Source organism: Phyllobates terribilis, unplaced genomic scaffold (assembly GCF_046119375.1).
Source record: "Phyllobates terribilis strain yellow unplaced genomic scaffold, ASM4611937v1 Scaffold_12__6_contigs__length_324123572, whole genome shotgun sequence".
Classification (NCBI taxonomy): domain Eukaryota; kingdom Metazoa; phylum Chordata; class Amphibia; order Anura; family Dendrobatidae; genus Phyllobates; species Phyllobates terribilis.
In genome coordinates this window covers 292,994,521-293,021,447 of record NW_027362772.1, presented here as the reverse complement: position 1 = coordinate 293,021,447, position 26,927 = coordinate 292,994,521, and the positions used below count along the sequence as shown (strand labels likewise).

Genomic DNA, 26,927 nt, shown 5'->3' with positions numbered 1-26,927 from the left:
CTGAACAGTCAGCGAGACACTGAAAATGTCTTTTTTTATGGAAAAAAGATAAAAAAAAGTGGATAATACAGAGATTTGAACCTTGGAACTGCAAAACCATAGTTATAATTTCCTGGTGTATACCAGACTTGTTAAAATAGATATATTTGTGTCTGAACAGTTAGCGACATGCTCAAACTGTTTTTTTTTATGGAAAAAAGGCAAGCAGATTGATAACACCCAGATTTGAACCGTGGAAGAGGAAAAACACAGTTCTATTTCTCTGGCCTACACCAGATTCTTTTAAACAGATATATTGGTGTCTGAACAGTCAGCGAGACACTGAAAATGTTTTTCTTTATGAAATAACACAAAAAAGTGGATAATATAGAGATTTGAACCGTGAAACTGCAAAACCACAGGTATAATTTCCTGGTGTATACCAGACTTGTTTAAATAGATATATTTGTATCTGAACAGTCAGCGACACACTCAAACTGTTTTTTTTTATGGAAAAAAGGCAAGCAGGTTGATAACACCCAGATTTGAACCGTGGAAGAGGAAAAACACAGTTCTAGTACTCTATCCTACACCAGACTCTATTAAACAGATATATTGGTGTCTGAACAGTCAGCGAGACACTGAAAATGTCTTTTTTTATGGAAAAAAGATAAAAAAAAGTGGATAATACAGAGATTTGAACCTTGGAACTGCAAAACCACAGTTATAATTTCCTGGTGTATACCAGACTTGTTAAAATAGATATATTTGTGTCTGAACAGTCAGCGACACACTCAAACTGTTTTTTTTTATAAGTTGCCCCCCAGTGTACAGCTCCTGCGCATCATCTTCCTCCTCATGTTCAGTCTCCATCTCAGAAATCACCACATCAGTTACAAGCTGGAAGCACTGCAGTACTGCCTCAGCCAAGCGGCAACAGGCTGTACTAAAACTCATAAGCTTAGGTGATAAACCTCACACTGCTTGTGAGTTGAGGACAGCTGTGAAAGAGCAGGCAGATCTGTGGCTGAGACTGCTGAACCTACATCCAGGCATGGTCGTGTGTGACAATGGCCGTAACCTGGTGGCGGCTCTTAGGCGAAGCGAGATCACACACTTACAATGCCTGGCTCATGTGCTTAACCTCGTAGTTCAGCGGTTTCTTAAATCGTACCCCGAGTTGCCAGATCTGTTCGTCAAAGTACGCCGCCTGTCAGCTCATTTTCGGAAGTTGGCTATAGCTTCCGCCGCCCTTGCTGTGTTGCAGCAGCGTTTGCAGCTTCCGGCACACCGACTGGTGTGTGATGTCACTACACGTTGGAACTCTACCCTCCACATGTTGCAAAGGATTTGTGAGCAGAAGAGAGCAGTTGTGGAGTACCAGCTACAACAAAGCCGTAGATATTCAGGTCAGACTCCACACATAAGACCTCAGGAGTGGACCTGGATGTCTGACATATGTACCATCCTTACAAACTTTGAGCACTCCACCAAGATGGTGAGTGGCGATGATGCCATCATTAGCGTCAGCATCCCACTTGTCTGTCTTTTGCAATGCTCTCTGCAGAGAATTAAAGAGGAGGCATTGCAGCCAGAGTATGATGAGATGGATCAAGAAGCCGTAATAGGTGATTACACACAGCCCAGCCTCATCTCATCCCAACGTGCACTGGGGGACAATGAGGAAGAGGAGGAGGAGAAGGAAGAACAGGAGCTGGTTTCATGCGCTGTAGATGGTAGTGCCTGTACAACTTTCATACCGTCAGTTCAGGGTGGGTGGCCTGAGGACAGGGGGGAGGAGGAGGAGGAGAGCATGGTCAGTCGTCATCTTGGTGAGGACACGGAAGTCTTGCCCGTTACCAGTCGGGCAAGGATGGCTGACTTTATGTTACGCTGCCTTAACTATGACCCTCGCGTTGTTAAAATGTTGGGTGACAGTCATTACTGGTTGGTGACACTTTTAGAACCTCGCTACAAGGAGAACTTTCACTCTCTTATTCCTGAGGTGGAGAGGTCTACAAAAATGTGGCAGTACCAGAAGGCCCTTGCTGCAGAACTGTTAAAAAAAATCCCATCTGAACACGCTAGCGGCAGAGGTCACAGTTCGTTGACCAACCAAGGAGTACAGCCGAGAGAGACGCAACTCCAATCCAGCAGAGGCAGGGGAGCACTGTCAACATTCTGGGACAGTTTTCTGAGACCCGCCCAGCTTACAGGCCCTGAGGCGCGGGGTACTCTCACAAGGAGTGGAAAGTTTCAAAAGATGGTGAGGGAGTACCTTGCCAACCTTATCAGCGTCCTCCGTGATTCCTCTGTGCCTTTTAATTATTGAGTATCCAAGCTGGACACATGGAATGAACTCGCTCTGTACGCCTTTGATGTCCTGACCTGCCCTGCCGCTAGCGTGTTATCTGAGCGTGTTATTTTAGTACCGCTGGGGGAATTATAACTGATAAGCGCACTTGCCTGTCAACTGACTATGCTGACTAGCTGACCCTTATCAAAATATACAAAGGCTGGATTGGGCCAGACTTCTCATCACCACCAAATGACAGCAGAGTAACATAAAGTCAAATCCACTGTGTAATTTCAGGAGGTGTATTCCCATGCACCGCTTCACACCTACACATGGGTATACGCTTCCTCATTTCGGCTGTTTTTTGCTCTTCTCCTTATCCTCAGCCTCCACCACCACTATACCACCAGGGTGACCGTGGTCCTTTTTGCCAGCATTGCAAGTTCCTCCGTCCTAATTTTTGGCAGCTTTTGCTTGGAAGGCATAGGCAAAGACAATGGGAGACCCACTCCCCAATAACGGGAATAATGTTTTTAATATGCTGTACTGCATGGCTCTTGTAAGGGGCATTAAAACCGCCTTGTTAAGCTACTGTGACCTCCACCACTCTTCCAAGGGGCATTAAAACTGTCTTGTTAATCCACTCTGACATCCACGTCTCTTCCATCAGGCATTAAAACAATCTTGTTAAGTTACTGTGACCTCCACGTCTCTTGCAAGGGGCATTAAAACCGTCTTGTTAAGCTACTGTGACCTCCAACACTCTTCCAAGGGGCATTAAAACTGTCTTGTTTAGCTACTGTGACCTCCACGTCTCTTCCAAGGGACATTAAAACTGTCTTGTTAAGCTACTGTGACCTCCACCACTCTTCCAAGGGGCATTAAAACCATCCTGTTAAGCTACAGTGACCTCCACCACTCTTCCAAGGGGCATTAAAACTGTCTTGTTAAGCTACTGTGACCTCCAACACTTCTCCAAGGGGCATTAAACCCGTCTTGTTAATTACTGTGACCTCCACATCTCTTCCAAGGGGCATTAATATTGTCTTGCTAAGCTACTGTGACCTCCACCACTGTTCCAAGGGGCATTAAAACCTTCTTGTTAAGCTACTGTGACGTCCACGTCTCCTCCAAGGGGCATTAAATCCGTCTTGTTAAACCACACTGACCACCACGTCTCTTCCAAGGGACATTAAAACTGTCTTGTTAAGCTACTGTGACCTCCACCACTCTTCCAAGGGGCATTAAAACCATCTTGTTAAGCTATTGTGACCTCCACCACTCTTCCAAGGGGCATTAAAACCATCTTGTGAAGCTACTGTGACCTCCATGTCTCTTCCAAGGGGCATTAAAACTGTCTTGTTAAGCTTCTGTGACCTCCACCACTCTTCCAAAGGGCATATAAACAGTCTTGTTAAACCACTCTGACCTCCAAGTCTCTTCTAAGGGGCATTAAAACCGTCTTCTTAAGCTACTGTGACCTCCACGTCTCTTCCAAGGGGCATTAAAACCATCTTGTTAAGCTACTGTGACCTCCACGTCTCTTCCAAGGGGCATTAAAATATTCTTCTTCAACCACCATGACCTCCACGTCTCTTCCAAGGGGCATTAAAACCATCCTGTTAAGCTACAGTGACCTCCACCACTCTTCCAAGGGGCATTAAAACTGTCTTGTTAAGCTACTGTGACCTCCACCACTTCTCCAAGGGGCATTAAACCCGTCTTGTTAATTACTGTGACCTCCACGTCTCTTCCAAGGGGCATTAATACTGACTTGTTAAGCTACTGTGACCTCCACCACTGTTCCAAGGGTCATTAAAACCTTCTTGTTAAGCTACTGTGACGTCCACGTCTCCACCAAGGGGCATTAAATCCGTCTTGTTAAACCACACTGACCACCACGTCTCTTCCAAGGGACATTAAAACTGTCTTGTTAAGCTACTGTGACCTCCACCACTCTTCCAAGGGGCATTAAAACCATCTTGTTAAGCTACTGTGACCTCCACCACTCTTCCAAAGGGCTTATAAACCGTCTTGTTAAACCCCTCTGACCTCCACGTCTATTCCACGGGGCATTAAAACCGTCTTGTTAAGCTACTGTGACCTCCACCACTCTTCCAAGGGGCATTAAAACTGTCTTGTTAAGCTACTGTGACCTCCACCACTCTTCCAAGGGGCATTAAAACTGTCTTGTTAAGCTACTGTGACTTCCACGACTTCTCCAATGGGCATTAAACCCACCTTGTTAATTACTGTGACCTCCACGTCTCTTCCAAGGGGCGTTAATACTGACTTGTTAAGCTACTGTGACCTCCACCACTGTTCCAAGGGGCATTAAAACCTTCTTGTTAAGCTACTGTGACGTCCACGTCTCCTCCAAGGGGCATTAAATCCGTCTTGTTAAACCACACTGACCGCCACATCTCTTCCAAGGGACATTAAAACTGTCTTGTTAAGCTACTGTGACCTCCACCTCTCTTCCAAGGGGAATTAAAACCATCTTGTTAAGCTACTGTGACCTCCAACACTCTTCCAAGGGGCATTAAACCGATCTTGTTAATTACTGTGACCTCCACGTGTCTTCCAAGGGGCATTAATACTGTCATGTTAAGGTACTGTGACCTCCACCACTGTTCCAAGGGGCATCAAAATCTTCTTGTTAAGCTACTGTGACCTCCACATCTCCTCCAAGGGGCATTAAAGCCGTCTTGTTAAACCACTCTGACCTCCACGTCTCTTCCAAGGGGCATTAAAACTGTCTTGTTAAGCTACTGTGACCTCCACATCTCTTCCAAGGGGCATTAAAACCTTCTTGTTAAACCACTCTGACATCCACCACTCTTCCAATGGGCATTAAAACTGTACTGTTAAGCTACTGTGACCTCCACCACTCTTCCAAGGGGCATTAAAACTGTCTTGTTAAACCACTCTGACCTCTACGTCTCTTCCAAAGGGCATTAAAACTGTCTTGTTAAGCTACTGTGACCTCAAAGTCTCTTCCAAGGGCCTTTAAAACTGTCTTATTAAGCTACTGTGACCTCCACCACTCTTCCAAGGGGCATTAAAACCATCTTTTAAGCTACTGTGACCTCCACCACTCTCCCAAGGGGCATTAAAACTGTCTTGTTAAGCTACTGTGACCTCCAAGTCTCTTCCAAGGGGCATTAAAACTGTCTTGTTAAGCTACTGTGACCTCTACCACTTTTCCAAGGGGCATTAAAACCATCTTGTTAATCTACTGTGACCTCCACGTCTCTTCCAAGTGGCATTAAAACTGTCTTGCTAAGCAACTGTGACCTCCACCACTCTTGCAAGGGGCATTAAAACCATCTTGTTAATCTACTGTGACCTCCACGTCTCTTCCAAGGGTCATTAAAATCGTCTTGTTAAACCACTCTGACATCCTCGTCTCTACCAAGGGGCATTAAAAGTGTCTTGTTAAGCTACTGTGACCTCCACCACTCTTCCAAGGGGCATTAAACCATCTTGTTTAGCTACTGTGACCTCCATGTCTCTTCCAAGGGGCATTAAAACTGTCTTGTTAAGATACTGTGACCTCCACGTCTCTTCCAAGGGGCATTAAAACTGTCTTGTTAAACCACTTTAACCTCCACGTCTCTTCCAAGGGGCATTAAAAGCATCTTGTTAAAACACTCTGAACTCCACAGCTCTTCCAAGGGGCATTGAAATGTTGTTTTTAATTAACTCTAACCTCCATGACTCTTCCAACGAGCATTGCATTTCCTCCTAATTTTAGTCAGCTTTTGCTTTTCAATGCATAGGCGAACACTAAGGGAGACCCACTCCCCAATAATGGGTAGAAGGTTTTTAGTATGCTGTAATCCACGTCTGTTTCAAGGGGCATTGCAGTTCCTCAGAATTTTTGGAAAGCCTTCCATTCACTGCTTAGACCAACAGTGTACAGGAGACCCAGTTGCTATAAATGAAAAAAACGGTTTAGTTAAGGCCCTCTGACCTCCATGTCACTTCCAAGGGGCATTGGAGTGTCTTGAAATTTTTGGTAGGCATTGCACTCACTGTATGCCCTATAACTGTTTAGCTTAACCACTCCTTTTGGTGCAGAAACATATCCTACAAGTCATGTGTGGTTGACTGGCCTGATATTGATTTGAATGGTCCCTGTTCCTCCTGCTCTTTCTCCTTTGCCACCATCTCATCCATCATTCATCACCTGAAGCTTTGTTTTAACGGGTGTCATAGAACTGGGATAGTAGCAGGAAAACATCCAGCAATCCTCGGAGGAGGTAGGATATGCGCCAAAACGCAGACCACCTCAGGCCTAGCCCCTACTACATACATGCGCTTGCATTCCAAGGAACAGAAAGCTAAGGAGATGGATGGCCTCATGATCATGAATAATTTACTCGTTGTGTAGCAGGCCAACCACTTCTGCTGTCTACCTTCTGAACTTTGTGTTGAAGCCTGATTGACCCAGGACCCGCAATCCTCTTTGTCTGGACGACGTGTTGCATCCCACTGTCCAACTGTGTCCCGGCTTCAACAATATTAACCCAGTGTGAAGGCATCAGTCAGATGGACCATCCCTGGCCACCTTCACTTGTCCACGTGTTTGTGGTTAGGCTGTCCTTCAAATAGGGGCTGCTGGGGACCGTTTATGGACACACGGCCGCCCCCAGGCGGCTAGGGACTGTGTGTGGGCACCCGGCCGCGGGGCAGCTGGGGATCGAGCATGGACACCCGGCCGCCTCCTGGCGGCTGGGTATCAAGCGTGGACACTCGGCCGCTGGGCGGCTGGGTACTGAGTATGGATACCAGGCCGCCGACGCGGCCATGACGTGGTGGCCAGATTCCGCCTCCACATGCCTAAAAGGCCCAATTTCAAGTGCAAGCAAGCAAGCAGTATGGTATTGCAGCATAGGGGTGGGTGGGTGGCAGGCTGCATACTTGCGCTTGCATTTCAAGGAATGGGTGAGGTACAATTGAACACTGCCCTGGGACAAGGACTTGCATGGGGATAGTTGCAAGTCTGCATCTTCTGATGCGGCAAGGATCACTTCTGATGCACACTTTTAGGCAGTGACCTGGGTGTCAGAGATGCTTCAAGGGTTCTTCCCCATGCTGTTCCCATGTCTTTTCAGCACTGTATGCATGTGTCACACTGCACATGGCCAGATAAGGTGGTAAAATGTTAAAATGACATTTCCCAGTGAATGCATTTGTCACGGTTGAAAGCAATACAAAAGTGCAAAAGCGCATAAAAAATGCTACTTGTGAACATAGCCCAAGGTGTGGAGGAGAATTTTTGTTTTTAGTTATTTATTTTACCTTATACACAAGTCTTTACCCTGGAAAGGATGTTCCTTAACATATTTCACAGGAAAGCAGTTTCAGTTTCGTTTTTGAACGTTTTATTGTGAGCCCGTAAAAGTGGCTTAATACCTCTGACCATGTTGTTGACAGCAGTGACCTGTGGGTCAGAAATGCTTCCTGGGGCGATCCCCATGCTGTCCCCATGTCATTTGAGCACTGTCACTATCGTTTTGGGCACTTTTTAGGCTTTCTACAGACTGCTAAGGGTGCCGCCGCAAGAATGCTCGTGTCTCCCATAGACTAACATTGGGCTCGTTGCTCGGGTTGAGCACCCGAATATCACGGTCAGCTCGGCCCGAGCTTCGAGCACCTGAGCATTTTAATGCTCACTCAACAATAGTTAGCTTGTATCAGCAATCAAAAAGCCATTGATCACTAGACATCAGGAATTTCATGCAGCTTGAAATGATCAAGAGATTAAGACTCTATATTTAGGACATGAAATCTAAAACTCTTGACTTAAAAGTTGGATGCTTTGATGTATTTATGCAAAATATATTTTCTGTAATATATGATGCACAACACATTTCATACTGAAAACATTTAGATTTGAGAGCCCTCAGTGGTTGATACCTTTTAATGGCTAACTGAAAAGATGGTAACAGATAGCAAGCTTTCGAGGCTACTCAGGCCTCTTCATCAGTAATAGTATAACCTAATATCTGAGGAGTCACATATTTATACACATTAGGACACAGAAATAATGCAATAGATGAGACAGGTAACGTTAAACAGAACAATTACTGTGGGAGAAAGTTAAACAGTTCTGGCTGTAAATATTGGCTTGGTTCATAGATAAGGACTGTTATGATGATCCCAAAGTTCTCAGAATCACATTCCTTAGTTGATGTAGAATGACATAAATCCATGTGACACATTCATTCCTGTTCTGAAGGTGTCAAAGGTCATCATCAGTTTATATTCCCAAACCCTTCTGTCTCTCTGAGATTTGAAGTTACATTTTAATACCAACAATTTCATGTCTGTGATGTGATCAGGTAAACATAAAATTCTTGGCTACAGGTAGATCTATTTTTTCTTCTTTTATTGTGTTGTGATGATAATTCATCCTTGTCCTAAGTTTTTGTCTCCCCTACATATAAACCACCTGATGGATATTTGGTGACTCTCAAATCTAAATATTTTTCTATCCACTGGCTAACACGGTACAAATATGTATATATATATATATATATATATATATATATATATATATATATATTTTCCCTTTACTGAAATTTTTTTTTTTACTATTATATAGTAGTATCATGCACTAAACACAAATGACAGAAATCAACATAATTTATTATAAATTTACATATAAATCTTGACATGCGGAATCTACTCTTGGGTTTTTATTTACACCTCATCCTTGCGGGCTTCAACGAATATGAGGCTCTTATAATCAGTAAGGTCACTCACAGCCGTTCTCTTTTTAATCTGACAGTTATCAATTGAAAAGCCAGCATCAACTAGAGCTTTCCTGACAAAATCCTCATCATATTTGAGAAGGTGAATTTTGTCTTTCCCAACTGTTGCATATGTAGCCTCTATTAATCCAATTAATATGAAGTGTCCTCCAGGTTTCAGCAACCCTGAGAACTTCCTTAGATATCTCATGTAATCATTTTTATCTTTACTAATAAACTCCAAAAGGACAGCACTGATGAGACAATCTGCTGGTGGTAAGACGATCGGTTCCATCATATCTACTTTCTCGAGGTCACATTTCACAACATGTTGAAGGGATGATCGCACTTTATCTTCTCTTTCCTGTGTCTTTTCACTGTAAAAACAAAAAAATAGAAAAATGTGAAAGATGAAGAAAGTTCTTGTCTCCCAGTCAATATTGAATAGAGTGGCATCGGGGCTTGGGGAATAGCACTGGACATTCAATATGTGGGGAATGACCTGAATTCAAGCCAAACTGATGTGCTACTTTAAATGTATGTCCAGGAAAGCAGCTACAGGCTACTATTAAGAAAAAAAAGTGTTAATTTTTGCCTCTTTCAGGGTGATATATGGTCGTATACCATTTTTTTACTATATAAAATACTGTAGCTTTCCTATACATTGGTTCTTTGCCAAATCTTGTATACCACACAGTATAATGTTTTTTTTTCTTTGCACATTGGTATACTTTGGAGGTATACATTGGGAGGTATACAAGATATCTACCTCTGACCTACAGACCACACACAATGTACTATACTTCGCTCTGTCAACATTACCCATTTTATTCAGCACTATAGTTGAGAATGTTGATCTTAGTAGATAAAAGTAGACTTTTACAGAAATCTGAATTTTGATTTTAAAGATTCTACCTAAGGAATGTATGGGAAATAGAAGCTATACTGGACAAAAATCTCCTAAATTTGCCTTTAAATTTCTAGTCCGGAAGCAACGATGACGATGATATTGAGTTTCTCCTTATTTCTAGGCAATTACTTCACCTGCTTTCTTTCATTTCTACATGAACGTTTGTGGCATGGCCCCAATCAAATGCTCCTGTGCGTGAGTCCACCCATCTCTTCACCTCCATGATGCATCTGTCTCTGAACTTCAGCACTATGATGTGTTTGAAAAAATCACAGGCTGCATATAAATGAGGAATCAAAGAACCAATACTGAGGTCTATCAAGATGTCTGCTTCAACATGACCTGCAGAAAAAACAATCCAAATGTAAAAATTTGCATAATATGCACAACAGGATTCTCCATTTTTTAAATACACATTTTCCACCAACAATTAGATCAATTAACACTGGAATGACAATTCAGTCATAATCTTTTCAAAGAGGTTCATTAGTGTACAAATGGACAACATTGGCAGTTGGAGTCATAACAATGTCTCAAGGTTGGCCAAGTAAGAAAGCCTGATAATCTTAGACAGACAGATGCAATATACTAATTCTGATATGTAAAGGATTACTGATGAGCGAGCATGCTCGCTACTGCTCGGTGCTTGCCCGTACATCTCACTGCTCGAGATGCTCGGCACTCGCAGAGTATTTCTGGGGTTGCTGGGCAGGAGCTCGGGTCTCCTCCCTGCATGTTTGGCATTCTTTACAGAGCCAATGAACATGCAGGGATTGCCTGCCACTCACTGTAATGCCGCAGCCATGTTGGTTGTGGCATTACAGTGATTGGCTGGCCGCACAGCGTCATCAGGTCTATATCAGACCTGGCGCCGCCATGCCCATCAGAGTCTTTCCGGAATCAGACAGTGTAGGGAGAGGTACTGCTGAGTTAGGGAGAGATTTGCTTGTTTCTAGTTAGTGTAGGTATACCAGACTATATTAGAGACACATATCCATCTCAACAAACAGTCCTTCTGAGGACTAATCCATTTGCAGAGATATCAGGCAGGCAGTGTATATAGCAGACTGCAGTACATATAGCACAAGAGGCTCTATTCCAGTTCTGTCTGCTGCTGCTGTTAGATATTTCTAGAAATAGGCCCAGGTCTCAGGGGCCAGGAATTAATTTTTTTAATCCTCATTATTTGCTTAAAAAGAAATCCAGAGAACACCATTTTTCTGTGCCATTTGCTTGTTTGCACTGCAGAATACAGCCAGGTCCTTTCTGTTATGGGGACGGTTGCAAACAACTTTATTAATAATGGAAAGCAACCGAACCCGGGGTCCGCGATGCAGCCTGGAACACTGCGGCCTAACACCTTCTGGGTAGAAGGAAAATCAACCTACTAATATATCAATCCCTCCCATGTTACTGCACACCAGGACGGGAATAGGGATTCGCACTATCTCCGTTAACAGAACGAGAGATGTGCGACAGATAATGTAGCCGTAGCCCTGTTTACTGCACAGAGGCTACGCAGTAGCCGCTAGGATGTGTGTGTGATTCACGCCGGCGTATACGTGCTCCCAGCTGGCATGCTACCGGACTGCGGAGTATCTCTCCACGTGGTCAACAGGCGGTACCAGGAATAGGGAGTCCGCAGTCTGCTCGTGGTGTATAGCGAGAGCCTTGTTGGAGCCAGACTGTCAGAATAAGCTACCTGCCTCCCTCCAGCTAAGGCTGCCTATCCCCCGCTAAACCTGCCTGTCCAAAGCTATAACAGCAAGAGAGCACGTGCAGCCCAAGCGAACAAGCGTCCACACAGTTACACAACCTCAGCTCAATGATCAGAGTGTGCCGCCATGTTTGTGGGCGGGCTATTCAAAGATTAAGCCATGCCCACCATCGCATTATTGGTGTCGTCACCTGCGGCCAATCAGGCGGTGCCAGGTCACCGGATCAGCTGACTCCAAAATCACCAATCACGGTCCGCCATGTCACGGGTATGCTCAGTGCAGTGCATCCTGGACTTAGGCTATAGTAGCCCTGTTTCCCTCCGCAACCAATGCTTCACATTGCTAGGAACAAAGACCCGAGAGACAATTTTTACATCTTGTACATTTTGTGCACCAGCTAGTCGTTGGGACCGATGGCGATGCTGAGCAGCATCTGCCTTGGCTGGACCAGAATGGGAGACCTCAGAATCCACTGATGATTCTGAACCCATTTCAGATCCAGCAAAACACCCGACGCCTAACATAATCCCCCTCCACTTGATGCTCATATTCCTTAATGAGCAGGGGAGCATGAATGTGGTCCACCGGTTCCCAGGAGCGATCCTCAGATCCATGGCCCCTCCAGTGTACTAGGTAATATTTTTTCCCACGAACCATCTTAGACCCCACGATCGCCTGTACCTCGAGATCATCACCCCTGGTGTCTGAAGCAGGTTGGGGTTCAGAGAATTTTGTCAGGCGAACAGGCATAAGGAGCAATACATGAAAAGTGCTGTGAATCCTCATGTGTTGTGTTAACTGTAACCGGTACACTACGGGGTTTATTTGGGCCAAAATTTTGAAAGGACAAATAAAACGGGGGGCAAACTTAGCAGATTCCCTGCTTACTCTGATATTGCGAGCCGCGAGCCACACCCTGACGCCCGGAGAGAATACAGGGGCTGGACGGCGATGAGTGTCAGCCGACTCTCTCATCTGATTCTTGGAGGCCAATATAGCATCCTGGGTGTGGTCCCAAACCTCCCGTGCCTCCAGAGCCCAATGTTTGACCCCAGGTTCCACAGAGTAAACTCGCATAGGAACCGGGACTCACGGATGTTGGCCATTATTTAGAAGACACAGAGTCTGACCTGTGGAATCAGCCACTGGGTTGTTTAGAGCAAACTCTTCCCAAGGATGCAATATCGCCCAATCATTATGGTTGGCCGAAAAGAAATGGCGTAAATAAGTCACAAGCGTCTGGTTAGTGCATTCCACCAGACCATTGGTCTCCGGGTGATAGGCAGTAGAAAGATTCAGTTCAATGCAAAGCAAATTACCCAAATCTTTCCAGAACCGGGAGGAAAACTGTGGACCCCGGTCACAGACAATCCTATCAGGTATTCCGTGGAGACGGAAAACGTGACGAATGAACAGTGATGCCAGAACCCGGGAAGAAGGAACCCTAGGCAGAGGAACCAGGTGAACCATCTTAGAAAAATGGTCAGAAACCACTCATATTGCCGTGTTTCCCCGGGACTTAAGTAACTCGACAATTAAATCCATCCCAAGGAGCTCCCAAGGTCTATCCGCCACGGGTAACAGATGAAGAAGACCAGCCGGCCTCTGACTCGACGATTTATTTCTCGCACAGGAGACACACGCTTGAACATATTCCTTAACGTCCTGGGGTAACCGAGGCCACCAATACGACCATTGGAGAAACTCCGTGGTATGTTTGACCCCAAAATAACCTCCGATCTTAGAGGCATGTGCCCAGGAGAGCACCTCATTTCATAAATTAGGAGGAACGAACGTCCTCCCGGGGGGAACCTGGTTTAGGGACACTGGAGCCACTGTCCGCATACACTCCAGAGGAACAATAAGCCTTGTCTCGTCATCGTCCTCAGCAGTATCCATGGACCGGGGCAAAGCGTCCGCCCGAGGGTTCTTTTCCCCTTTTAAAAAGTGAATGGAAAAATTGAATCGGGAAAAGAAAAGAGACCACCTGGCCTGCCTCGGGTTAAGACGCTGCGCTGTCTGTAGGTACGAAAGATTTTTATGATCGGAATATACCACGAAAGGATGTTTAGCTCCCTACAAGAGGTACCTCCACTCCGAAAAAGCCATCTTAATAGCAAGTAATTCTTTGTCCCCAATAGTATAATTCTTCTCTGCTGGAGAGAAGGTGTTGGAGAAGAAAAAACATGGTCTTGTCCGACCCTGTTCGTTCTTTTGAGAGAGAACCGCTCCTGCTCTGACAGAGGAAGCGTCGACCTCCAGGAAGAATGGCCTGTCCACATCCGGGTGACGGAGAATGGGAGCTCTAGAAAAATAGGATTTAATCTCCCGGAATGCCTCGGATGTCTCCTTAGACCAATTCTTGGGATTGGCACCTTTCCTGGTTAAAGTGGCCAAAGGAGCCACCAGTGTGGAAAAATGTGGTATGAACTGCTGGTAGTAGTTGATAAAGCCCATGGAGCATTGTACCGCTTTAAGGGAATGGGGCTCCGGCCAGTTCTGTACTGCCATAAATTTTTGTGGGTCCATGGCCAATCCCTTACTGGATATGATGTAGCCCAGGAACGGTAGAGACTCTCGTTCGAACTGGCATTTCTCCAGCTTACAATACAGAGAATTTGCACCAAGCGTTCAAAAACTCTGCGAACATCCTCTCTGTGTGTGGAGAGGTCCGGGGAAAAAATAAGGATATCATCAAGATAGACTACCATGGATGATAGCAGCAAATCCCGAAAGATATCGTTGACAAAATCCTGAAAAACAGCAGGGGCATTGCATAACCCGAAATGCATGATGAGATACTCGTAATGACCATCACGAGTGTTAAAAGCTGTTTTCCACTCGTCACCTTCACGGATTTGCATAAGATTATATGCCCCTCGCAGGTCCAATTTAGTGAAGATGTTAGCGCCTCGCAACCTGTCAAACAGTTCAGAAATAAGGGGCAGAGGGTATTTATTTTTGATAGTGATGGCATTTAATCCTCTGTAATCAATACCGGGACGTAAATCACCCTCTTTCTTCTGGACGAAGAAAAACCCAGCTCCAGCAGGAGAGACCGATTTTCTGATAAACCCCCGGGCCAGGTTCTCTTTGATATAATCTGACATGGCCTGAGTCTCGGGGATAGACAGGTGATAAACCCTACCGTGAGGAGGCTCCGTGCCGGGGACCAAACCAATAGGACAGTCATACGGTCGGTGGGGAGGTAAAGTCTCTGCAGCCTTTTTGGAAAAGACGTCCGCAAAACTCTGATATTGCACAGGAAAAGCGGACAAGTCGGTAGAAGGCTCTGAGACTATCCTCCGGGCGGCCGTAACCATACACTGAGATACACAATTCTCACCCCAGGAAGAAATTCTCCCCGGATTCCAGTCAATGTGTGGAATGTGACAGTGTAGCCATGGAAGACCCAATAGCACCTCATCTAATCCACCGGGAATAATAAGGAAGGAGATAACCTCCCGGTGACCCTGAGGAAACGACATGGTGAGGGGAATCGACTGGTGAGTCCAGCAGTGAACCGTTGACCACCCTAATGTTCATTGATTTTGGCAGTAACTCCATAGGAATGGCGTGCTTCTGGTCAAAAGTTGATGACAAAAAATTGCCATCGATGCCAGAATCCACCCACGTCCTGGCAGTAACCGTGGTTGTTCTGAAGAACAACGTCACCTCATACAGTAATTTGGAGGAAGAAGCCCCAGAATCTAAAACACCTCTTCCAACGGTGGTTAGACACCCTCGTTTCCCGACCGCTTGGAACCCTTATTAATGGGGTACTCCAAGAGATGTGCAGGTCGGAACCGAGGGAACTTAGACTTAGTCCGGGATATATCCATAGCCTCAGACTCCGCGTCGGGAGCAGCGGGTTTGGAAATAGGTCTAGAGAATGAAGGTGCCAACCAAAACCGAGGTCTGGAGACCTCCAGCTCTAACTTGCGTTCTACATGACGCAAATCTATTCGGTTTGCGAGAGTGATTAACTCTTCCAGAGAGGTTGGAATACTCTCTGGTCGCTAGAGCATCTTTATGCCCAGCTAGACCCTTCCAGAACACTGGGATTAGCAACCGCTAAGACCAATCCAGTTCAGCCGCTAAGGTTCTGAACTGGATGGCATAGTGGCTGGCAGTGGCCGAACCCTGGACCAACGCAAGAAGCTTAGGAGCCGTATCATTCGTGACCTGAGGACCTAGGAAAACACTCTTTAGGGCTCTAAGAAAGAGACCCACACTAGCCACTACTGGATCATTCCGCTCCCACAGAGGGGTGGCCCACTCCAAAGCCCTGTGGGAGAGTAACGAGATGACAAAACCCACTTTGGCCCTTTCGGAGGGGAACCATGCCTCCATTATCTCTAACTGAATTGAGCACAGATTAATAAAACCTCTGCAGGATCTGCTGTCGACAGAAAATTTTTCCGGGAGAGCAAAACGGGGTAATGGCGTAATAGCAGCTGCCGCAGCATTCACCGCAGCCGTGTTTACTAGATTAGCCGCCTGTGAAGCTGCCTGGGTAGCTACTGCAGTGATATCAGCGACCGGGGCAGTTTGTTCCAGAGTCCTAAGTCTGGCCTCAAGTTGCTGTATATAGCGTTGCAGTTGCTGGTTGTCAGCCATGTTTGGCTAGACCCTGGCGCTCTGATACTCTTATGGGGACGGCTGCAAACAACTTTATTAATAATGGAAAGCAACCGAACCCGGGGTCCGCCATGCAGCCTGGAACACTGCGGCCTAACACCTTCCGGGTAGAAGGAGAAACAACCAACTAATATATCAATCCCTCCCGTGTTACTGCACACCGGGACGGAAATAGGGATTCGCACTATCTCCGTTAACAGCACGAGAGATGTGCGACAGATAATGTAGCCGTAGCAATGTTAACTGCACAGAGGCTATGCAGTAGGCGCTAGGACGTGTGTGTGATTCACGCCGGCGTATACGTGCTCCCAGCTGGCGTGTTACCGGATTGTGGAGTATCTCTCCACGTGGTCAACAGGCGGTACCAGGAATAGGGAGTCCGCAGTCTGCTCGGGGTGTATAGCGACCCCGTTGTCGGAGCCAGACTGTCAGAATAAGCTACCTGCCTCCCTCCAAGTAAGGCTTCCTATCCCCCGCTAAACCTGCCTGTCCAAAGCTATAACAGCAAGAGAGCACGAGGAGCCCAAACGAACAAGCGTCCACACAGTTACACAACCTCAGCTCAATGATCAGAGGGTGCCGCCATGTTTGTGGGCGGGCTATTTAAAGATTAAGCCCTGCCCACCATTGCATTATTAGTGATGTCACCTGCGGCCAATCAGGCGGTGCCAGGTCACCGGATCGGCTGACTCCCAAACCACCAATCACGGTCCGCCACGTCACGGGCATGCTCAGTGCAGTGCATCCTTGACTTAGGCTGTAGTAACCCTATTTCACTCCGCAACCTATGCTTCACATTGCTAGGAACAAAGACCTGGGAGACAATTTGTACATCTCGTGCAGCAGCTAGGCGTTGGGACTGACGGGTGAAGCTAAGCAGCATCTGCCCTGGCTGAACAAGAATGGGAGACCACAGAATCTCCTGATGATTCTGAACCCATTTCAGATTCAGCAAACTCCTGACGCCTAACACCTTTCTATGTAACAGTGCTAAAAATATAGCTATTTAAAACTGTGGTTTGACCGTCACTTGGATCACATATAATTGTGCTGAAAATACTGCCATTTCTGCGCCTCCATTAAACATTAGTTTCAGTGTGTCAGTGAAGCTATTGACACCAGTTTGCTGTTCAAAATAGTTACCTACAGGCCATGTATTTAAAACTGTGGTTTGTCCGTCACATGGATCACATATAAGTTCGCTCCAAATTCAGCCATTTGTAGTGAGCGTGGAAGATATTGTCCTCCTTTTAAAGTGGAAAGGGATGGGGAACTGGACATGATGGTGATGGTACATGAAGAGGCCGTGGCCGTGGGCAAGCTGAAATTGAGCCACAGCAAACAACCACATCTTCTCGCTCGCCCTTCCTGTCCCAATTAATAGGGGACCGCAGAACACCACTATTGAACACAGAGCAGTGTGAAAAGGTTATTGATTGTAAAGCAGATTATACTTATGGTCACTTAGCCACCACCACCACCCTGTTTTCCACACGGTCAAGTCTCAGTAACCGTGAGTTTGGACCGCATATTCCTCAACCTGAACCTCCTTCCTCCATCCAAGCCGAGTGCTCAGAGACAACTGATCCCATACTTGGACACTCCAAAGAGCTGTTTACTTTTCTATTTATAGATTAGGGCCTCTCGCCCGGTCCACTTGAAGCGGGGCAAGAGGAGATCGCATGCAGTGATGCCCAAATATTTGTGCAGCCACGGTCACATGAAGGCGACGGTGGGAAAGTGTCACAAGAGGTGAAGGATGATGAGACACAATTGCCAGAAGTCAGGAGGAGGTCCAGGGTGCGGAAGTGGAAGACGAGGTGATGGATGATATAGTAACTGACCCAACCAGGCAGGAGGACATGCAGAGTGAGGAGAGCAGCACACAGAGGGAGGGAGACAGAGCACCCCAACAGGCAGAAAGAAGCAGTGTGGTGGCCACTGACAGAAGGCAAGCATCCGTTCCCCGTAACACCAACATGAAGGAAGTTGCCAGTACAATTGTTAGGTCTTCCTTCCTGGTAGTTTTTTAAAAACTCTGTCGATAACACCAAGAAGACAATTTGCACCACCTGCCAGGCAAGCATCAGCATTGGTGGCAAAACGACCAGCCTGACCACCACCAGCATGATCAGGTACATGGCAGCAAAGCACCCGACTTTGTGGGCTGAACCCCAGGGTCCAGGAACAGTGTCTGCGGGTGGCACCACTGCTTCTTCCGCTGTTATGCTTGCAAGCCAATCCCCTGTCCATGGTGCATGCGAAGATGCCTCCTTCCCTACACCTGTCACTGCACACTCTCAAGTAGCAGCATCAGGAAGCACGTCCACATCATTGTGCCAGCACAGCGTTCAATTGTCCATACCCCAGTCCGTTGAACGCAAGCGCAAATAAACAGCCAACGCCCCACAGGCCACACTACTAAAGTCCCACATTTCGCTAGTGGAGATTGAAGCATTCCGCAACCTGATGGCGGCGGCCGTTCCTCGTTACTCGGTCCCCAGCCACCACTATTTCTCCTGGTGTGCCGTCCTCGCATTACACAAGAACATGTCCCAAACATTAGCCATGCCATCAACAACGCAGTTTCTGGGAAAGTCCACCTAACAATCGACACATGGACAAGTGCTTGTGGGCAGGGACATGTATCTCGCTGACCGGACACTGGGTTAACATAGTGGAAGCCGATACCCAGTCGCACCTAAGGACGGAACACGTCCTGCCGAAGCCAAGGATTGCAGGCCCTAGGTCAATCAGGGTTGCCCCCACAGTCTACAGCTCCTGCACCTCATCCTCCTCAGCCTCCTCCTCCTCTTCAGCCTCCATCTCCGAAATGACCACATCAGTCACAAGCTTGAAGCACTGCAGCACTGCCTCAGCCAAGCGGCAACAGGCTGTGCTGAAGCTAATATGCTCAGGTGACAAACCACACAATGCTGAAGAGTTGTGGACAGCTCTGAAAGAGCAGGCAGATCTGTGGCTCACACCGCTGAACCTACAGGCCAGAATCTGGTGGCGGTTCTGAGGCGAGGCAAACTCACACAAACACCATGCCTGGCCCATGTGCTTAACCTCGTGGTTCAGTGGTTTATCAAATCCTACCTGGAACTGCCGGATCTGCTTTTTAAAGTAAGCCGCCTGTGTGCTCATTTTAGAAAATCACCTACAGCTTCCGCCACCCTTGCCGTGTTTCAGCAGCGTTTGCAGCTTCCGGCTCAAAAACTGGTGTGTGATGTCCCCACAAGTTGGAACTCTACACTGCAGATGTTGGGAAGGATTTGTGAGCAGAAGAGGGCAGTTGTTGAGTACCAGCATCAACAACGCCATCAGTATTCAGTTCAGACTCCACACATAAGACCTCAGGAGCGGACATTGATGTCAGACATATGAACCATCCTCCAAAACTTTGAGGACTCCACCAAGATGGTGAGCGGCAATGACGCCATAATTAGCATCACATCCCGCTTCTCTGTCTTCTGAAACGCTCTCTGCTCACAATCAAAGAAGATGCATTGCAGGCTAAGCACGATGAGATGGAGCAAGGAACCATATAGGGTGATTACACACAGCCAAGCCTCATCTCATCCCAACGTGGATTGGGTGACAATGAGAAAGAGGAGGAGGAGGAAAAACAAGATCTAGTTTCATGCGCTATAGACGGTACTACCTATTCAACTATCATACCATCTGATCAGTATGGATGGCCTGAGGACAGAGAGGAGTAGGAGGAGGAGAGCATGGTCACTTGTCCTCTTGGTGAGGACATGGAAATCTTGCCTGTTAGCAGTCTGGCACACATGGCTGAGTTTATTTTACGCTGCCTTTCCCATGACCCTCGCGTTCTCAAAATTTTGGGTGACAGTCATTACTGGTTGGTGACACTTCTAGACCCACGCTACAAGGAGATCTTTATATCTCTTATTCCTGAGGCAGACAGGTCTACAAAAATGGGGCAGTACCAGTAGGCCCTTGTTGCAGAACTATTAAAAAATTCCCATCTGAAAACACTGGCTGCAGAGGTCATAGTTTGTTGGACAAACAAGGACTACAGGCGAAAGAGACACAACTCCAATCCAGCAGAGGCAGGGGAATGGAACACTGTCAAAATTCTGGAAGAATTTTGGCAGCCACTCCCATCGCACAGGCCCTGAGGCCTGTGAACTCTCACAAGGAGTGCAAAGTTTGGGACCGTACCAACATCCTCCGTGAATCCTCTGTGCCTTATAATTATTGGGTATCCAAGCTGTATACGTGGCATGAACTGGCTCTCTACCCCTTCGATGTCCTGGCCTGTCCTGCCTCTAGCGTTTTATCAGAGCTGGTTTTTAGTGCCACTGGAGGAATTATAACTGATAAGCTCATCCGTCTGTCAACTGAAAATCCTGACAGGCTGACTCTTATGAAAATGAACAAGGGTTGGATTGGGCCAGACTTCTCAAGACCACCGAATGATAGCAGTGTAACATAAACTCAAATCCAGTGTCTTTTTTTGAGAGATGTATTCTCATGCACCTTTTCACACCCATACATGAGTATATGCTTCCTGATTTTGACTATTTGCTCTTGTTTTCCTCCTTCTCCTCATCCTCATCCTCCACCACCATATCACCAGGGTGACTGTGGTCGGTGATGCAACACACACATAATTTTTTTAAAGGGTGTTTATGATGCTCATAAAAAAAAATTATACAGTATGTTTATGTATAACCCCCAGGGGTAAATGTTTGTCAGCCCAGACACTGAGTGCATGGGCATTAAAAGTATAGGAGACCCGTTCTTTTCTAATGGAATAATTTTTTATGAGGCCCTCCTCCACGTCTCTTCCAAGGGGCATTGAACTGCCTCCTAATTTTTGGCAGCCGTTGCATTCACTGCATAGGCCAACACTATGGGAGACCAACTTCCTAATAATGGGAACATTTTTTCATGAAGCCCTCTACGTCTCTTCCAAAGGGCATTGGAGTGCCTCCCAATTTTTGGCAGCCCTTGCATTCACTGCATAGGACCACACTATGAGAGACCCACTTCCTAATAATGGGAACATTGTTTTTAGGAGGCTCTCCAACCTCTACGTCTCTTGCAAGGGGCATTGGAGTTCTGCCAAATTTTTGGCAGCCGTTGTTTCACTGCATAGGCAAACAGTATGGGAGACCCTTTCCTTTCTAATGGGAATTTGCCGTTTCTGTGGCTCTGCTCTATGTGTATTTAAATTGTTAGTGGGGTTTTTCCCAAATTTTGTCAGCCGTTGGACTCACTGCATTCCCTATAACTGTATAGCACACCCGCTCCTTTGTAATGGAAACATGTCATTACTGTGGCTCTGCTCTATGTGTCTTTAAATATTTAGTGGTGTTTTTCCCAAATTTTGGCAGCCCATGCAGTCACAGCATGGGCATTACCACTATAGGAGACCCGCATCTTTATAATGGGAACATTTTTTGTACTGAGACCCTCCTGTATGTCTCTTCAAAGGGGTATTGGGTTGTGTCCGAATTTTTGGCAGCCCTAGCCGTCACTGAATACGCAATAACAGTATAGGAGACCCACTCGTTAATAGTGGGAACAACAAAGCATAGCCGGCTGATGGCTCTCCAACAATAGCGAGGGCCGACTGCTAGCCCTTTAAGAATAGTAAGGACCGCTTGATGGTCCTATGAAACTAGGCTTTGTGACATTCAGAGTCCGTACATCATAAATGAAACAGGATGTGTCTGATGATGTATCACACACCACATGGCTAGATAAGGTTGTAAAATGCTAAAATGACATTTCCCGGTGAATGCATTTGTCTTACAAATAACGTAAAAAAAAAAAACGTAGAATCTTTCTTTAGTATAAAAAACAGAGGCGCCAATGTAACCTCAATGTAATCACATTGTGCAGCTCCTGCACCTCCTCCTCCATCTCCGAAATGACCACATCAGTTCCAAGCTGGAAGCACTGCAGCACTGCCTTGGCCAAGCGTCAACAGGCTGTGCTGAAGATATCATGCTTAATACTTCGGTGACAAACCACCCTGCGCTACAGAGTTGTTGAAAGCTGTAGCACAGCAGCCTGATCTGTGGCTCTCACCGCTGAACATACAGCCAGGCATGATCGTGTGTAACAAAGGGTGGAACCTGATGATGGAGAAATGATAGCCGGAGAAGATACGGTTTTCCTCTATGCCAGTCCTTTCACCGAGCTAAAGAATATAGCTGTGGTGAAATACGACTCCCACTGAGAAGATGTTTCAGATTGAAAAACATTGGGCCCACCAGAGGATTTGATTCTGAGGGCTCATCTTTCTCCCCTGCTCAAAAGCCCCATAGCAGCTGCAAAGTTAGTGCCATCATGAACTCTCCTGATGTAGAAGCCAGGGCACACCAGAGGATTCTCTGGTGGGACCGTCCAACCCTGCCGAGAAGCACTTCTGGCTAAGAACAGTATGTGGGAAGGTTCCCTGACACTCTATGGCTGCTTTTTTAAGGAGGTGGAAACCCACGCAAACACGGGGAGAACATACAAAATCCTTGCAGATGTTGTCCTTGCTGGGATTTGAATCCAGAATCCCAGCACTGCAAGACTTCAGTGCTAACCACTGATCCAATGTGCTGCCGTTCACCCTTTGATATCTAACAGGCTGGAGAAACTAGCACCTACTGCCACTCTAACTTCAGCTCCTTTGTGAGAAACTAATGTATTTGGCAGCCACTCAGTCTACCAAATAAAATTCCTGAGAAGGAAATTGGGGATGGCTTTGCTACTGGTACTTGGGGCACTGCTAATATCATGGCGTCGTACCATAGTTTACTGGAAATTTTCCAGGCAGGTACGAGGCATGCAGATTCCCACAGAAAAGTACCAGCAGTAATGTTTAGGGACCAGCACTTAAAGAAGGCAGAATTAATAATGGGAGAAATAGTGGCGGCTGCGAACTGAGTATGCACACCTGGCCACCACCAGCATGAGGTTGTGAAAAGCTTCCACCTCTGAAAGCATAAAAGGCCACATTTCAAGTGCAAGCAGCTGCCCAGGAATCTGGCAGTTTAGTATTGTGGCCTGTGGGTTGCTGGCTGCATGCTTGCGCTTGCATTCCAAGTAACAGAAAACTAAGCAAATGGTGGCCTCTATCATCATCATGGCCTCACCTCGGCACTATGAACTTTCCTGAAGGAGAAGCCAGGGTCCACCGGAGGAGTCTCCAGTTCTCTGGTGGGCCCATCCAACCGTGCCGAGAAGCAGCCCTGGATAAGAAAAGTGTGTGGTAAGGTTCCCGGACACTCTATGGCTGCTTTCTTAATGTGGATTGCATGTGCTTATGCATGTTATTTCTTAAACCGCATTGCAGATCAGGCCATTGCCCAACTCTGTAGTCATGAAATTAAAGGCGCAAAGAAAGATGTTTGGGTGTCAAAGCACCACCGACAAGTGCAAGCTGATGTTGGATGTGCTGCCATTGCTTCTGCAACAAGCTGCATTAGAGGACTTCCTGGGAGAAATTACACCCAGAGTAGATATGGTTTCCCTCTATGCGAGTCCTTTCATCGAGATAAAGAATATGGCTGTGGTGAAATACAACTCTCACTGAGAAGCAATGCAAGACTGAAAAACATTGGGCCCACCAGAGGATTTGATTCTGAGGGCCCACCTTTCTTCGCCACTCAAGAGCCCCATAGCAGCTGCAAAGTTTGCGCCTATCATGAACTCTCCTGATGGAGAAGCCAGAGCCCACCCGAGAATTCTCCAGTGGGCCCGTCCAACCCTTCAGAGAAGCAGTCCTGGCTAAGAAAAGTGTGTGGGAAGGTTCCTGGACACTCTATGGCTGCATTTTTAATGTGAATTGGCTCCATACCATCCCTGGCCAAATTCACCTGTCCACGTGTTTGTGGTTAGGTGGTCCTTCCCAGTAAGTTCACTAGGGAGGGCACGGGTAATGTTGTGGGACCCGTGTTTGTAGAAGGTGGAGACAATACCGGGAGAAATAGTGGCGCTTGGGTACCGAGTATGGACACCCGGCCGCCACCGGCATGAGGTGGTGAAGAGCTTCTGCCTCCACGAGCCTAAAAGGCCAAATTTCAAGTGCAAGCTGCTTTGGAGAACTTCTTGGGAGAAATGACAGCTGGAGTAAATACGGTTTCCCAAAAGTCAGTCCTTTCACCGAGCTAAAAAATATGGTTGTGGTGAAATACAACTCACCGACAAGCTGAGGACTGGCTCCGTACCGTCCCTGGCTACATTCACTTGTCCATGTGTTTGTGGTTAGGCGGTCCTTCCCAGTAAGTAAACTGGGAAGTGCACAGGTAATGTTGTAGGACCTGTGCTTGTGGAAGGCGGAGATGACGCCGGGAAAAATAACGGCGGTTGGGGACCGAGTATGGACACCCAGCTGCCGCCAGCATGAGGTTGTGAAAAGCTTCCACCTCCACGAGCCTAAAAGGCCACATTTCAAGTGCAAGCAGCTATAGAGGACTTCCTGGGAGAAATGACATCTGGAGTAGATACGGTTTCCCAAAACGTTTCACCAAGCTAAAGAATATGGCTGTGGTGAAATACAACTCACCAACAAGCTGTGAACTGGCTCTGTACCATCCCTGGCCACATTCACTTGACCATGTATTTGTGGGTAGGCGTTCCTTCCCAGTAAGTACACTGGGAAGGGCAGGGGTAATGTTGTGGACCCGTGCTTCTGGAAGGCGGAGACGATACCGGGAGAAATAGTGGTGGCTGAGGACCGAGTATGGATACCCGGTCACCGCCGCCATAAGGTTGTAGACAGCTTCCGCCTCCACTAGCCTAAAAGGCCACATTTCAAGTGCAAGCAGCTGTCAAAAATTTGGAAGTATAGTGTTGCAGCCTGTCGGTGGGTGGATTGCTGGCTGCATACTTGCGCTTGCATTCCAAGGAATGGGGTAGGGACAACTGAACGCTGCACTGGGACAAGAGTGCAGACGGTAATTGTTGCAAGTCCGCAATGACAGATGCATGGCGGAAGGCATCTTTGCATGTGCCAAGGATCACTTATGATGGGCACACTTTTAGGTAGTGACCTTGGAGTCAGAGATGCTTCCAGGGTTCTTTCCCGTGCTGTTCCCATGTCTTTTCAGCACTGTATGCATGTGTCTGATGATGTGTCACACACCACATGGCCAGATAAGGTTGTAAAATGTTAAAATGACATTTCCCAGTGAATGCATTTGTCTTGGTTGAAAGCAATGCAAAAGTGCAAAAACGCATCAAAAACGCTACGTGTGAACATAGCCCAAGGTGTGGAGGAGCATTTTTGGTTTTGGTTATTTATTTTGGCTTATATACAAGTCATTACCCTGGAAAGGATGTTCCTTAACATATTTCCCAGGAAAATTCAATTTGGTGTCGTTTTTGTATGTTTTATTGTGAGTCCGTAAAAGTGGCGTAATACTCTGACAATGTTGTTGACAGCAGTGACTTGGGAGTCAGAGATGCTTCCAGGTGTCTTCCCCATGCTGTTCCCATATCATTTGAGCACTATTCCCATCGATTTGGGCAATTTTTAGGCCCTCTGCAGACCGCCGGGGGGAGCCGCCGGAAAAATGCTCGAGTTTCCCATAGACTTACATTGGGCTCGTTGCTCAGGTCGAGCACCCGAGTATTCCAATGTGCTCGACCCGAGCATCGAGCACCCGAGCATTTTAGTGCTCGCCCATCACTATAAAGGATCCAATCATTTCATGTTATATTCTCCTAGTGGGATTAATTCATATTTTGAAGGAAATGTAGCAATTAACCCCTTCATTACCAGGAACTTTTCATTTTTTTCACTTTTGTTTTTTCTTCCTTTTATCCAAAAGCCTTAACTTTTTTAATCTTCGGTCAAAATAGCCATACATGGGCTTGATTTTTATGGTACAAGTTGTATTTTTTAATGACACTATTCACTTTATACTTTTATGTACAAGAAAACAGGAAAGGAATTCCAAGAGTGGCAAAGTGGTGAAAAAAACAACACAATTCCACCAGTGATCTAAGGCTATGTGTTTAAAGCATTAATTATATGGAAAGACGATCTGGTAGTATAATTCTTCAGGTCAGAACATGTAGAGCAATACACAATTTGAACCTGGGATCACTTGATTGCTTATACTATTTACTATATGCTGCAATACTACAACATTGCAGTATACTATTTAATTGCTAGTTTTACTATGAAGCATAGCCACAGATATGACCTTACAGGAGGACCAGCAAGTTATGATGGACACTAACACACCCATGGCTGCCATGTAAACACATCTACACTTTGTGATTACTTTGCGAGGGTTCAACAGCATCAATCATCGTTAGCTCCTGCTGTTGCTGCTGCAAGCAAACTTTGGCTGTGTAACAAAGGCAGCATCTGCAGGGTATTGTGCGGGCTCAGCTTACTGAGCCTGCTACATGCAACTGCCAAGACAACATGACATCATTTTACATGATTTAGTTTTGAAATAGTTAAGCTTTACTTAGTGTTCTTTCAATGTAATAAAATATCTGTATAATGCAACAAGTGTTACCTCTTCTGAATGAAAAGACACTCTTTTGAGACAAAGGGCCTCCTAGAGAAATGAGTTACGACAGCAGCGTAGCACTTAAAACTATCCTGTTTCCATGAGTCCCAATTTACA

The 26,927-nt window shown here is 46.3% G+C and overlaps 1 protein-coding gene across 1 annotated transcript in view; it reads right to left on the bottom strand.

Annotated features, from left to right (window-relative positions):
• Positions 1-8,911: 8,911 nt before the first annotated feature.
• The window catches only part of LOC141172725 (indolethylamine N-methyltransferase-like), a 31,314-nt gene continuing 13,298 nt past the window's right edge, over positions 8,912-26,927 (bottom strand). The window contains exons 2-3 of the mRNA XM_073657192.1: positions 10,081-10,288; positions 8,912-9,413 (exon numbers count right to left, since the gene is read on the bottom strand). Coding sequence (XP_073513293.1) covers positions 8,987-9,413; positions 10,081-10,288 — 635 coding nt within the window. The 3' untranslated portion in view covers positions 8,912-8,986. The remainder of the gene's footprint in view (positions 9,414-10,080; positions 10,289-26,927) is intronic.